Here is a 13,907-nt window from a genome sequence, read left to right as displayed (position 1 = left end):
CTCTGGCTCTCTGCCGGGCCTCTCTTGTATGGAGGCTTCGAGGTTGCCAGATTTCTCATGTGCTGGCTCAGAACTACCAAGGAACATTTTGAGAAAGAGAGAGATCCCAGGTGAAATGTGTTTATGACCTCGTCTCAGAAGTCACATTATTTGTGCTGTGCTGTATTAGCAGGGCAGTTACATAGGTCTAACCAGGCTCCAGGGGAGGGAATGTTGACCCCACATCTCAGCGGAAGAGTGTCCACACCACACTGTAAGATGAACGTGTGGGATGTGATATATTGATATGGCCATCTTTGTAAAATACAAGCTGCAGTACATGATTCTATTTGTTCTATAGTAGTGAAAAAATAACTTCAAAGAAACCAAGCTAGAAAATAAAAACACAGAAAAACCACAAAGCCATCTGATTGCATTATTTCATGTCGACAGATCATTGCCAAGTGTGAATTTGTGTTCCCTTCATCAATTTAAGCTTCCCTGGTGGCTCAGACAGTAAAGCGTCTGTCTGCAATGCAGGAAACCCGGGTTCAATCCCTGGGTTGGGAAGATCCCCTGGAGAAGGAAATGGCAGCCCACTCCAGTATTCTTGCCTGGAAAATCCCATGGACAGCGGAGCCTGGTAGGCTACCTTCCACGGGGTCACAAAGAGTCGGACGTGACTGAGCGAGACCTCCATCAATTTAAACATGTCAAACCCATGGCAGCTATAACCATCTTTCTAGATGCAATTCTGATCCTGTCACTGCCCCTCTTCAAATGACCCTTTAGATCCCTGTTACTCCCCAAATAAATTCCAAACTCCTGAACATGGCTTATAAGCCCTTCACACCTGGCCTTGTTTATTAATTTCCAACCTCACCTTTGATGCTGCCTCCCTTGTCCTTTATACGCCAGCTACCCTGAACCACTAGCCAGTATCCAAACTTTCTTTGGCCTTTTGTACTTGCTGTTTTCCTCTTCTGGGACTTTTCTCCGCCACCAGGCTCTTAAGCCTCTCATCGCTCCAGCTGCTATTCTTTTTCCTGGACTCAGCTTCCCTAACTTGCTCTTCCTCCTACCTCCCACCTAACTGGCCTAGGGCTCTCATCTCTCCTTCCCATATGCTCTCAAAGTATTCTGTGCCTATGCTGAGGCCCTCCAGCACCAGTTAACCAGGCTGCATCACCCCCTCCATCGACTCACGTGGGAAGATAGTTTTATTTTATTCCCTACTGTGCGCAGTGCTTGAAGCATGGCAGGGGCTCAACAAATATTGGTTAGAGAAATGAATCTGTGCCTTAAATAGCCCACTAGGTACAAGTAAACAGCCCTCCCACAAGCCTGAGCTAGCTACGGCAGGGTCCTGTCTTGAATGTTATAACTGAGGTAGGGCCAAAGCTGGTTGGGAGAGTTTGGAATTTTCAGGAAAATATCAGCCGCTTTATGTGGTTGGAGCTGTTCCTAACTTTGGGGGACTCATTCCAAGGCAAGGCCAGGGAGTAGCTCCAGGACATCTTTCCTCTTCCCACAACAGTCCTGGTGGGCAGGGCTGCCTGACAGGAACACACCTCGGCAACAGCTGGTATAAGACGTTTGTTTACTTGCTATGCTCCATCCAGAGCCTATTTCTGGAGCAGGTACTGGACGCAAGCCTGTGCCATTCCAGCACTGATCTTGCCAAGCCCTGAGCCAGGAGAGACAGCGGCAGTCACTTACCTTATCTCCCTGGCTCCAACCCAACCTTCTCTGGATATACCCAGTCATGACCTTTTTGCCCTGTTGGGAATTGCCCTTCTCTGCCACTAAGGTTTAGCAGTAAATATTGCTCCATGTGCTCTTTCTGTTTCATTAAGGACAAGAGGAAGGAAGAAAGTTAAGGGTGATAAGAAAGGTTCTCTCAACTCATAAATTTTACTGATTTGAGGAAGTCTTAACTGGAGTTCCTTGGGAGTTCCCAGGGTCAAAGGAAACAGATCAGCATTTTTGGCCAATAGAATTTTTGCTATGGTTAGTCTCATTTCTGAAAGGGAACTGGAATACTAAGAGGTCATTTGACTAATTTAAGTAAGCCACAGCATGGATAAAGATAGCACCCAAGACTCTTGGTTTCAAATTTAGGACTGATACATCCATTGCCTAAGTTAAATTTATATTAAAAAGGTAGCTTTGGAAACTAATACCAAGTTTTTTTTTTGGTAAATAGTTTCACCTTGTTTTTAGACCAATCACTTAAGTTGTCAGCTCTAAACCAATTAAGAAACCATAGTTTAAAAAAAAAAAAGAAACCATAGTTACAAACCGCTGAACTCCCTTCTGTGGAAGCCTGTCTCTGCTGAAGAGTGAAGTAAAAGGGCAGTCAGAGATCCAGGGCCTTCCCCTCACACCAGCCCCCGGTTTTCAGCCTGGGCTAGACACCTTTCAGTCCTACAGTTCCTTCTCAGTTCCTATAAATCAACTCCACCTTTTTTAACAGTAAGATTCCTGTTACTTAGGTCGAAAATGGGAGGAAGGGAAAAGGCAAAGTTGGAATCCTGCCTGAATGAGAGTTACACTGTTTTCTGGTTCAGAAGCGTTCTCTAACCATCGATGAGCAGCTGCTCTTTGGGAGAATATTTCAGACCTCACTGCTTTTCTTCTTAAATTGTTGTTACTGATGAAGAATAATTTTGTTTATCATGCAAGGAGAAGGAAAAAAAATTTTTTTTTTCCTTTCCTTTTTAAACTTATCCATCCATCTGAAAGCCATCAATCAGATGGCTCTGTAGGAAGAGTGAGGGCTGGCACCTGAACCAGGCAGAATCCTTTGCAAGCTTAGTCCAGGACCAGATGATTGTCAGTGTCTGGCTTCCTCCAAGTGTCTGGGGAACAGAGGGTCACTCACTTTGTCAAAGACATCCTACTAATAAAAGGCAGTAGGAATAAAGTTAACACCAGTAGTCAATGGCAGGGGAAAAAAAAAAAAGGAAAATCAATCAGGAAATTATGACAAAACTTCATACAACCTGGTTGGTTCCCATCCTTTTGGACAAGGCAAAACTTCTAAATCTACCCGATTTAGAAATGAGCTGGAGATTTTTGTGGCTACCTGTTTATCATTAGGGATTTGGAACCTATTACCCAAAATGAAGCTCCATTGGAGCCATAACCCCAGAGCTCCTAACCTCACAGCGCTGAAGTCTGGCTTGTCAGAGGGCACGTGTTAAAAAAGGAAACTGGCAGGGCTTCCCTGGTGGTCCAGTGGTTGAGAATCCGCCTGCCAATGCAGGGGACACCAGTTCGATCCCCACTGTGGGAAAATCCTACATGCCCAGGGGCAACTAAGCCCATGTGCCACAACTACTGAAGCCCACATGACCTAGAGCCTGTGCCCCCCCAAGAAAAGCCACTGCAAAGAGAAGCCCACGCACTGAAACTAGAGAGTAGACCTCTTCTCTGCAACCAGAGAAAGACTGCTCACAGCAACAAAGACGCAGCACAGCCATAAATAAATAAATAAACAAATCTTTTCTTTAAAAAAATAAAACAGTAATCTGGCAGAGGTTATCAGCTCTCCTGCACTGACGTGCGTTTGTCTTTAACTCCTCACTGCCTGGAAGCACTTCTCTGGCAGGAATCGGGTTAATAACACCACACACACAGCTAGTCTGATGAGAAGAGTTTTATGTGGGCGATACAAACTGAACAAGAACACCATAAACAAGGAAGGAAGCACAGGCTCAGCCAGGAAAGTGGCCACGAGGAGCAGGCGTGGAATTATTCAGGAGTGGTTTCAAATACCAACACCATATTTACATGTCTAATTTGGAACCTGGCTCTTTTTAAGCATCAGAGGAAGTCAGGGGAGAAACCATGCATGAGATTAAATATATATACACATGTATACACAGAGACACCAACATTTTCACACTTCTTTTGTTCATTTTCCCCACAAGAAACAATCAGACGAAGGAAAAGCCCAGCCTCTTTTTCCTAAAGTCCCTATATTTATTATGGAGTTGGCAGAGAAGCCCCAGCTGAGGCTTGGATTCAAGGAGACAGACTTCACTCTCTTTGACCCTACACACCCCCGACAGTTTACCAATGGAACACTTGGAACATGGGTGGGAACGTTCAGAAGAGGCAAGAAAAAGTACAGCTCATTTAACTTATGCATTATACACAAGGGCATCAATTTTTCCAAATACCTTCACACTTCGTCCTTTACTAGATTCTTAGCAGACTTCTCACCTGCAGCAACAGAGCTCAGACAAGCTGTGAGACAGAGTAAGGTGGTACTTTGATCCGGTGAACACTGCTTTACTCAAGACAGTCACACATGCCAGGCCCTGGCAAATCCTCAGGGGGCTGTGGCTTCGTGCTTGGTGGAGTGGAAGGCTGGGCTTTCTCCCTCCCTAGATACCTCCTTGCTGCCGCCGTCGCCGCCAATGAGTGCTCCGCTGTTCCCTCCGGACCCAAGACAGCTGCTGGGCGTGTATGTGTGTAATTTATTGTTCTGCTGCTGTTGGCTCATCCCCGGGCGCTGGCTTCTCAACCTGTGACTCTGGAGGAATCAGATACTGGATCTCCTCTGTACTGATGGCTACCTTATCTGGCTGGAGCCACCTCTTGAAATGTTCCAAGGTGCTAGGAAAGAAGAGGAGGGAAGTGTGACTGCATCAGACTTCACTGACTAATTACTTAATGATTATCTCAGATACTCCAGGACTGCCTTCCCACCCACCACCAATTTCTTCCTACAGTTGTTTTTCACTGCTAACACGGGGTGGGGGGCACAAATACTCCTCTGACAGCTGTGCATCCTGGCAGCTCCATGGTATAATTTACCCCCTAGTGGGCACTTGGGCAACACACAGCACTAGGCCCCCCTTCAAATGCAGTTTCTGAAGACTTGATGAGAACAGCTGAAGAGCCTATGCCTGTCTGGTCTTTCTTCCTCCAAACTGGAGAGGAGAGAAATTTTCAAGGGGAGGAAACATTTCAAATGAATACCAAATTATTGCATGTTAAGTTGCTTCAGTCGTGTCCGACTTGTTGTGACCCCATGGACTGTAGCCCGCCAGGCTCCTCTGTCCATGGGGATTTTCCAGGCAAGAATACGAGAGTGGGTTGCCATGCCCTTCTCCAGGGGAATCTTCCCACCCAGGGATTAAACCCACGTCTCTTATGCCTTCTGTATTAGTAAGGCAGAAACCTGAGCATCTTGGTATCTGTGATACCTGAAGTAGTCTGAGGCTCAATTATACTTACAGCACTTAGTTGCACTAAGTATGGTTTTTCAGGTGTTTTTGTTTATTTAGTTCATTCTATAGCAAGATGCCAAGATGGAAACATCTGAATAGCAATGTCCCCCACAAAGGAATGGCCACTACGCCAGGGGGCTCTTTTTTGTTTGGATCTGTGGGAAGGAGGAGGGCTTCCCTGGTAGCTCAGCTGGTAAAGAATCCACCTGCAATGCGGAAGACCCCAGTTCGATTCCTGGGTCAAGAAGATCCCCTGGGGAAGCGGTAAGCTACCCACTCCAGTATTCTTGGGCTTCTCTGGGGGCTCAGATGGTAAAAAATCCACCTGCAATGCAGGAGACCTGGGTTTGATCCCTGGGTTGGGAAGATGCCCTGGAGAAGGGCATGGCAACCCACTCCAGTATTCTTGCCTGGAGAACCAATCCCATGGACAGAGGAGCCTGCCAAGCTATAGTTCATGGGGTTGCAAAGAGTCGGACATGACTGAGCGACCAAGCACAGCACAGTGGAGAGGGGGAAGTATCCCTGCCTACCTTCCTTAAGCATCCAGAATCCTTCCCTAAAGGTATTAGACATTCACAGTAAAATACAAATGACTAGAAATAATGTAAAGCTCATTCTATGCTCTTCAACAGCAAAAAGTCATAAGCCAAGAAATAAGGCCATAACCAGCAGATTTCAGACACCTACAATGGGGGAATCATGTTGTGGACAGTATAATTTCCCAGCCCATTGCTCCCTTGCCAAAAGCATATGATGAGGAGGGGTCTTCACATACATGAAGAAACACACAATTCCACTACAAAATGGTCTGTGCTTAAAACATACACTTTTAGGTTTAAAACCAAATGCATATCTGTTTCCTGTGCTTGTTCTGAACAGAAAGAAGCATTCCCACAGATGTAGGCTCGGGACCATACTATGTGGGTATTTAATCTTCATCTACTACACGTTTCATAAAATAGTTCCAATTATTTCTACAAGGATTATTTTAGGTATTAATAAATACACAGAAACATGAACTTGAGTTGGTGCTGATCTGATTTCAGAGAAAAAGAATTCCTATTTGAGAATTATGCAACAGAAAATTGTCATTGTTTCTCAGAACTAGAGAGGAAGGAAATATTAATATTAGAGGGGAGAGAATATAATACCAAATTATTAGTGGCTCAGGAACCTGTGCATCTTCATCTTTTGTGTTTGAGTCAGTTTACCGGGAAAAGAAAAGAGTAAATTTTATATTATTTTCTGAACCCTTGGATGGAGCTGGCCTGACCTTAGATGCCATCCTGATTTCTGAAGGATCTGGGGCCACCTTGAGTATTTGAGATAATGTAAGTGAAAATACTTTGCAAGTTAAAAAATAAAATGTAACTATGAAGTTCTATTTACATACTGTCCATGAATTCAGCAGCTGTATTCATCTGATACCATGGGACTCTGAAAATCAATGTTAATGATAGGTTGTAAACTTAGGTTAAGTCATAGTCCCCTAAAACCTTGCATTAAAATTCAGGTTTTTATTTCCCTCACTGACTTTCATGTTGAATAATTTCTTAGAGAATTTTAAAATTCTGTTAGGAAGAATAATATTAGGAATAACTAACACTTTGTACTGACCCTGTGCCAGGCACAAGTTCTAAGTGCTTTATACACAGTAACTCATTTAAGGCTCACAACAATCTTATGAGGTAAGAGCTACTACTCCTGCTTCACAGAGCAGGAAGCTGAGACACACATGGGTTACTCACCCAGTAAGTGGCAGAGCGCTTGTGCCCGGTGGCAAGCACCATCCTGCTCTTTGTGACAGAATGCCCTCTCCTCCTTTCTGCATCTGGCCCACCTGCAGACACTGTTTCCCTTTGATACAAAACCAGAGCCCAGAGGGAGCTCAATGGTCTTTCAACTCTTAAAGCACATCGTCACTTCTGCTCATCTGGCTCTTATGCTGCCTCATTTTGTTAGGTATGTCTTCATATATATTCTTCTCACCCCAAACTAGTTCTGAGCACCAAGAGAAGGGTCTAGAACATCGTTACATCTCCCCCTTCATGCCCATGACGTCGAGTACAGTGCCTTTACACCAGAGATGCTTAAGAAATTCACTCATTTATGCTACACAAATTTGAGTGTCTACAATATGACAGAAACTCTGTAAGGCAGTGGAGATTCATAGGTAAGAAGCCTTGGTTCCAGCTGCTGATTGATGACTACTTTCTCAGGTGCAGTGTGTACTTAAAAATGAAGACGATGGTCAACTCTGTTGAACCTATGATCAAGATGTAGGTGGGGAATTTGCTTTTTGGCAAAAATATCCTTTCTCAAAAATTTGCCTCTGGACTAAGAGCAAATAAGGCAACCTTAAAAAGGATGATATTTAGCTCAGAAAAGCTGCTGTTGATATCAAATTATATCTGGACTCAGATGTCACTCTCCCTGACTTCTTTAGAGGAAGAGAAATGCTTTCAGTGAAACAGACTATCACCTGGAGCAGGACTAGGAATCAATTACCTCTCATCAGAATCAAGTCCATCCACAAAGAACTCAGATGCTAACTTCTCCTGGAGGAACCGGTCCCAGCATTCCTTCTTTGCTTGGGCCAGGGTTCGAAGCATGTCCTTGGAAGTCACTTCCTGATTTAAACCTTTGATTCTTCTCAGTTTCTTCTCTAAAGAGAGAGGAAGTTGAGCTTAACAAGGAAATTGAATATGAAACAAAAGTAATCTAAAATGCAAAATGCCAACTGAAAAATTCTTATTGATGAATACAAGCACATTGCTCTCATTTTTTTAAGGACAAATGTACATTTTTCTTTTTCCTGCACAACATCTTCACTCTACATTGTATCAAACAAATGTTTAACTCCAGAAAAGGGAAAACCATAGCTTCTCATAAATAAATTGATGGCATATTTTCTTTGAAATCACAGAAGCCCAGCAGGTATCTCTCCAAGGAAAGCTTGTTTTCCCTGGCATGTGATGTGTATACTGTTGTCTTTTTTCAACTCCTGAAAATAGTTTCTCTGAGGAGTAAATGGTTGGGTTGTTTTTTTTTTTTTGTCACAGTGTCATAAAGTGGTTTTCAAACCTCATGAGAAAGAATCAGAGAAATGGAGAGAGATTCAACGGTTCATTAGACACTAAAATTAACTTGATGAGGACACGATAATAAGAGACCTTTAAGATCACAATGTGTGATTAAATTCTTGATTAAAGAAAAGGAATCTCCTAACAGTTTTTTCTGAAAGTTGTTCTACTTGTGGCCTGAATGTTGGAGCCTTAATAAAAACAAACATCTTATAATCCCTGTGAGAACAGTCCATATGGCTTCCTGACAATACATGTTTAGTTACTCTTTGCAGTTTAAGTAAGAACACAAGAAAGAGGGACTTCTCTGGTGGTCCGGTGGCTAAGGATCCAAGCTCCCAATGTGGGCGGCGCAGGCTGAATCTTTAGTCAGAGAACGAGATCCTACATGGTGCAACTAAGATCAAAGATCCTGGGTGCCTCACTTAGACCTGGTGCAGTGAAATAAATAAATATTTAAGAATAAAGAATCCAAGAAAGGGTATCACCATTTGTCTTCTGCCTTAATTTAGTCTTGCCTCCAACTATAATAAATGGGTAAATGATGGCTTTTTGGAGGGGATAGGTGGACATCAAGCCCAGGACCAATAGAAACTTTATGATTCACAATCTGGTTTTCATTTCTAAGCAAGCCGCATCAACTAGAACCCACTTATCAAAACAAACACCTTTTGTTGCTACAAGTTACCACCAAAAGCTCACCATGTGGAAAAAAAAAAAAAACAACCTACAGTTGATAAATGTTAAATATTTGAGGACTTTTTTCTCTCCAGGAGGATGTAAAAAGGATTATGTATATCTCACGTTGAATTGGTTAAAAGTTTTTAATTGTTGCTTTTAGTGGATTCTCTGATATAAGTTTATTTGGCAATAAAAACAATCTTTATATTGTCAGACCTTGTCAAGGTGGGAAGGAATCTTTGGGGCTGGAAAAAGTCTTCCCCTTTCCATGGGCTGAGTCCCTAGTTAGGTGTGATCAGGCAGAAACAGGCACCTTGCATCCTCCAAACCTGTCCTCCATTGTTACCCAGGCTCTGCCACAGGTAAAAGGACATTTTAATCATCATGTTAACTGATTTTAGAAAAGATAAGTGGAATTTTAACTTTCTGAACCAGTCTTCACCAATCAAAGACATGACTGATTCCATGAAAGATTCTTCTTTTCCCAGGACACAGAGCACCAACAAGCCAGAGGATCTGGTTCCCCAGCTTCCTCAGACTGTTGCTTCTTCTCCCTACCATCACTGAAGACAGATTCTGACTGCCACAACACAACTGTTAACCTCTTTGGCCATTGCTGCATGGATGACTATCCTATTTCTGGTGTCTTCCCAACAAATTTCACATTACTCCCTCATCTTTTTCACTAGCCATCATTCCACATGTGTTTTTCTCATATCTTTTTTTTTTTTTCTTGCATATCATTAACCAAATGCCTTTTGTTTTTCCAAGACATTTCTTAGCAATATGTAAACTCTGACTCTTCTTTCTGTCCTTCCTCAAAAGCTTCTTCCAGAACTGTCTTTTCTTCTTCAAATAATTATTCCCAGGTTTGGCTTTGTGACATGTTGTGATGGGTCTCATGTTTAATAAAACAGGATATCACAATTCTGAAGTTTGGCGATCCCATCCAAGACTGGATATTTGTCTTTCTCCTATCAAGGGACAATCTGAATCTCTTTCCTGAGTTAGGAATCTCTCTAAATACTTACGGCCATAAAGATAAGTTGTGTTCAGGAAATATTTTTAAAGTGAAATGGCTAACAAGAGGAAGAATGAACTTTATGTCAATATGTTGTTGTTTAGTCGGGAAGTTGTATCCAACTCTTGCAACCCCATGGACTGTAGCCCACCAGGCTCCTCTATCCATGGGATTTCCCAGGCCAGAATACTAGAGTGGGTTGTCATTTCCTTTTCCAGGGGATGTTCCCGATCCAGGGATCAAACCCGAGTGTCCTGCATTAGTAGGCAGATTCTTTACCACTGAGCCACCAGGGAAGCCCATTATATCAACATACTCCCATCCCAACAATCATTCTATTAAATATAACAGTTTCTCAAACTGTAACATCAGAAATAAAAATGGAGCTCTGGGGCCATGACCTTTTTCTTTCAGGAAGGCATAAGCTTTGACACTTTTAGGTAACCTGAATACATGAGCCACTAAGAGTAGGTAAGAGTGTTCTATAGAATGCCAACAAATAAGCAAAATTGAGATGAAACAGAGGCCAGAGATGACAAAGACTGTTTTAAGGGATGTACTGGGAAAAGGGGGCTCCTTCCCCAAAACCGAAACCCCCTGTAGAATTACATCTGACAGATACATGTGGTAAGGACAAAAAGAAAAATTAAGAATAGAAAACCAGATTTGATGTAATAGAACTTCAACATGCTTCCTTAAAACCTCCAGCTTCGGATTTAAACCAACAAACAAAAAAACCATCTAACTTACCTAAAGATGCTAAATACACTTCTGAATCCTGCAAGGGAGCCCAAGGCTTTACAGCTGGCTGTGGTGCGAAGTGTGGGGCCTCCCTCTGGCCTGTGCCTGCAGGGTAAGAATCCATAAAGGAGTCTGAGAAGGCATTGCTGGCACTGTCCTCTTGGTCAGGATGTGGCAGGCAGGAACAGATTTCAGCCCAAAGATCTGGGCCAGATCTTGTGGTTGTAGAGTCAATGCTTTCAAACATTTTCATTTGGAATCTGAGCTGAAAAACAGAACCTCAAGTGAATAAGAACTGACTTGGGAAGAAGGTTATACCCTTTAATTAGTTTCTCCTAACAAAATTTAAAATGTCTTCTATTACATTCTTATGTTATAGATAAAAAGATGACAAAAGGGTAACTGGGTTTCTCTTCTGGCTTTGCACTTGGGTTGTTTTCATAATGAAGTTTGTCTTTTAAAATAGAATTTCTATAAGCCAGACACAAAAGACTGAATGATTGAACGATTCCATTTTCATGAGGTCTCTGCAGTCAAACTCACAGAGACAGAAAATAAAGTGGTGGTTGGGATGGGGATGGTAATGGGAGTTATTGTTTAATGGCCACAGAGTTTTAGTTTGGGAAATTCTAGAAATGGACGGTGGTGATGGCTGTGTAATAATGTTAATGCCACTGAACAATACATCTAAAAATGGTTAAAATGGTAAATGCACATTATGGATGTTTTACACATATGCGAGCACACACACAGAGGTATTTCTACAACATTTCCAGTGAGGACGACCGTCCTGCACTTTCCTCCAAAGATCTCCAAGATGCAACCACTCTGTCCTCAACCAATTAAATTTTGTTTTCAATAGGACACAGACTAAAGGTCCTGCACAGTTCCATGTACGGTACAACAGGATAATAAAAATGCTGCTGGGTGAAACCTGTCTGTCAGAGTGCTGGCCCATGGGCTCATTATATGGAGAAGCTGAGCTATATGCCTCATGTTCTTATTTAAAAAAACAAAACAGAAAGACATTTTCATCATTTTACAGATGAAAAAAATGAGGATCAGAAGCATAACTTGCCAAAGATACATTACTGGTATAAAGTGAAACCCCTGATTGGAAACCAGACCCCCGCCGCTCCAAAAGCCATGTTTTTACCCAATAAAACTCAGCCTCTTTGTGACTATACTGAAAATAACATGAGCAGAGCTAAGAGGGAACAGCGACGCACAAAACCTGGGGGCTTTCATAACTATCTAGTCTAGTAGGATGAACTGACACCTCCTTTCAGGAGGGACCTTTGAGATTAGGAAGGCTGCTTAGTAAAAGATCTGAATAATTTCAGGAGCGAGAACCCAGGAAGCTCAGGGCCCGGAAGTAAAAGGCCAGATGTCACGGAGGCCCAATATGAACTGATGCCAAGTGTCACAGTGAGGCTCCACTCCCATTCCGAAGTCGTTTGAACCCACCCACACCAAAACTTTGCTAGCATCAGAGCCCCGGTCCCCCGGTCCCCACTAGGAAGTACCGTCCAGAGCGGAGAAAGAACCCTCGTGTCCAGATCCGGGGCCTCAATCACTCCAGCCTCAAGGACTGGCTAGGCGGGACGACTCAGGCCTCGAGGCACCTCTGTGGTATCTCGGAATGCGGCCGGAGCCAGGGATAGAAAACGTTGCGCAGCCCTGCGCCTCTTCCCCTTACCACGACCGCCTGCCAGCAGCCCGCAAACGCTCAGCTCAGTTTCTTTGCAGGCAGCAGGGAAGAAGTAGGGAGGCGGAGTCTCCAGGTGACGGATCCCGGGAGTCCTCCAACCAACGCCCAACCTAGCGATGTTCTGTGCGTCGATTGGTCAAGAGGAGCTCAGCTGGGTAAGGAAGTGAGCCACATAGTGCTTCGGAAACGATGGGCGGGACTGTTGTTGCCCGGATACGATAGAGAACACACCCACCGCCCCTGTTTTCCGGGGGGCCAGGTTGATTCCACCTATATCAGGGCGTTCCAGCCGCGCGGACACCGCTTTCCACGTTTTTCCTGCTCGGATAGGGAAGCCCAGTTTCCAAGCCCTGACTTTTCTTGGTTCCCTGAGCAAGTTAGTCTCCTCAGCAGTTCTCTGGACTGGTGTTGGTCCCCTAAAATTTCAGACCTTCGACACGTAAATTAGAGAACTTATGTATGCACCTTGAATGGGGGACGGAGGCGATTACTTTCCTTACTCCCACAGGAGATCCATGTCCTTTTCACCAGTTATGACGCTGTCCCATATTAATTTAGTCAATAAGCATCAAGCTCTGCTGTGTTCTAGGCACTGTGTTAAGCGGGAATTCAAGACAGGTAAGACTTGGTATGGGTCCCAGCTTTATGGCTTAGGAGGAAGCGCCATGGAGACAGACACGTTTACAAATCACAGCAAAGCGTTAGATATGACGGAAATGTGGCCAGAGTACATAAAGGACCCAGTGGTCATGGGAGGTGCGTGTCAGAAAGGCCTTTTTTTTTTTTTTTTTTTTTTGAGAAGATGACCTTTGATATCCTTCAGGGGTTCGCTGAGACATAACTCTCCCAACCTGATCTCCAATTTCCAGGGCCGATTACTCTCTCACAAAGATATATGTGAGAAAAGACAGTAGCCACCCATCTGTAGAAGTAGCTTGGCTGAGGGTATAGTCTCTAGATGTGTCTGAAGCTACTCAGTGTGGCTATGGTGGTGATAACTACCACCATGTGAAAGGGAGCTACAAGGTACTCTTTTACTTACATTTATGACCATTCTTAGAATATGCAAACAGTAGGAAGTGGAAAGCAAGAAAGTTAGAAAACAAAGGAGCAAATAATAGGCAAGATTTTGCCAGTGCTTATTCATAGAGAATATATGAGGATGGGTAGTTTCCCAGAGTCCTCCAACTGCTGCCTGACCTGCGGACACGAATCTTGTAGCATCTGATCATGGAAAGGATGGCTGTCATAGATTTATGGGTGCTTCATTGAACTGCTGCATAGCCTTTCAACTCACTTATGAAATTTTATCTAATTTCCCGCTCACCAAAGAATACCCTCTTGACTTCAAATTTGGCCACCCGTATCTTACATATCTTGATACCAGTATGAGGGTTCCTTTAACATTAGGCACAAACAGTGGCTGATGTAAAATTGAATACATC

At 43.4% G+C, this 13,907-nt stretch overlaps 1 protein-coding gene across 4 annotated transcripts; it reads right to left on the bottom strand.

The window, feature by feature from the left end:
* Window positions 1–3,625: 3,625 nt before the first annotated feature.
* CCDC32 (coiled-coil domain containing 32) lies at window positions 3,626–12,525 on the bottom strand. 4 transcript variants are annotated; one of them, XM_061157575.1, is made up of 4 exons: window positions 12,451–12,525; window positions 10,761–11,016; window positions 7,734–7,890; window positions 3,626–4,605 (listed from the first exon to the last, which is right to left on the bottom strand). In XM_061157575.1, exons 2-4 carry the CDS (start codon window positions 11,002–11,004, stop codon window positions 4,467–4,469), a joined length of 540 nt encoding a protein of 179 aa, XP_061013558.1. In that variant the 5' UTR covers window positions 11,005–11,016; window positions 12,451–12,525; the 3' UTR covers window positions 3,626–4,466. The 4 variants fall into 4 exon arrangements, with proteins under 4 accessions (XP_061013558.1, XP_061013556.1, XP_061013557.1 ...); XM_061157573.1 differs by having other exon boundaries at window positions 12,278–12,514; XM_061157574.1 differs by having other exon boundaries at window positions 10,761–11,011; window positions 12,278–12,514.
* Between the last annotated feature and the right edge of the window lie 1,382 nt (window positions 12,526–13,907).

The sequence above is a fragment of the Dama dama genome, chromosome 12 (genome assembly GCF_033118175.1).
Source record: "Dama dama isolate Ldn47 chromosome 12, ASM3311817v1, whole genome shotgun sequence".
Lineage (NCBI taxonomy): Eukaryota > Metazoa > Chordata > Mammalia > Artiodactyla > Cervidae > Dama > Dama dama.
Note: the sequence above shows the minus strand (reverse complement) of the source record. Positions and strands in the feature narration are given on the sequence as shown.

What these genes read in the sequence shown, in the direction of transcription:
- CCDC32 (XM_061157575.1), bottom strand. Translation starts at nt 11,004, where the DNA reads ATGAAAATGTTTGAAAGCATTGACTCTACAACCACAAGATCTGGCCCA. An exon ending in AGTGTATTTAGCATCTTTAG is followed by an intron (nt 7,891 to 10,760) that starts GTAAGTTAGATG and finishes CTCTCTCTTTAG; the next exon opens with AGAAGAAACTGAGAAGAATC. An exon ending in GGACTTGATTCTGATGAGAG is followed by an intron (nt 4,606 to 7,733) that starts GTAATTGATTCC and finishes CTTCTTTCCTAG; the next exon opens with CACCTTGGAACATTTCAAGA.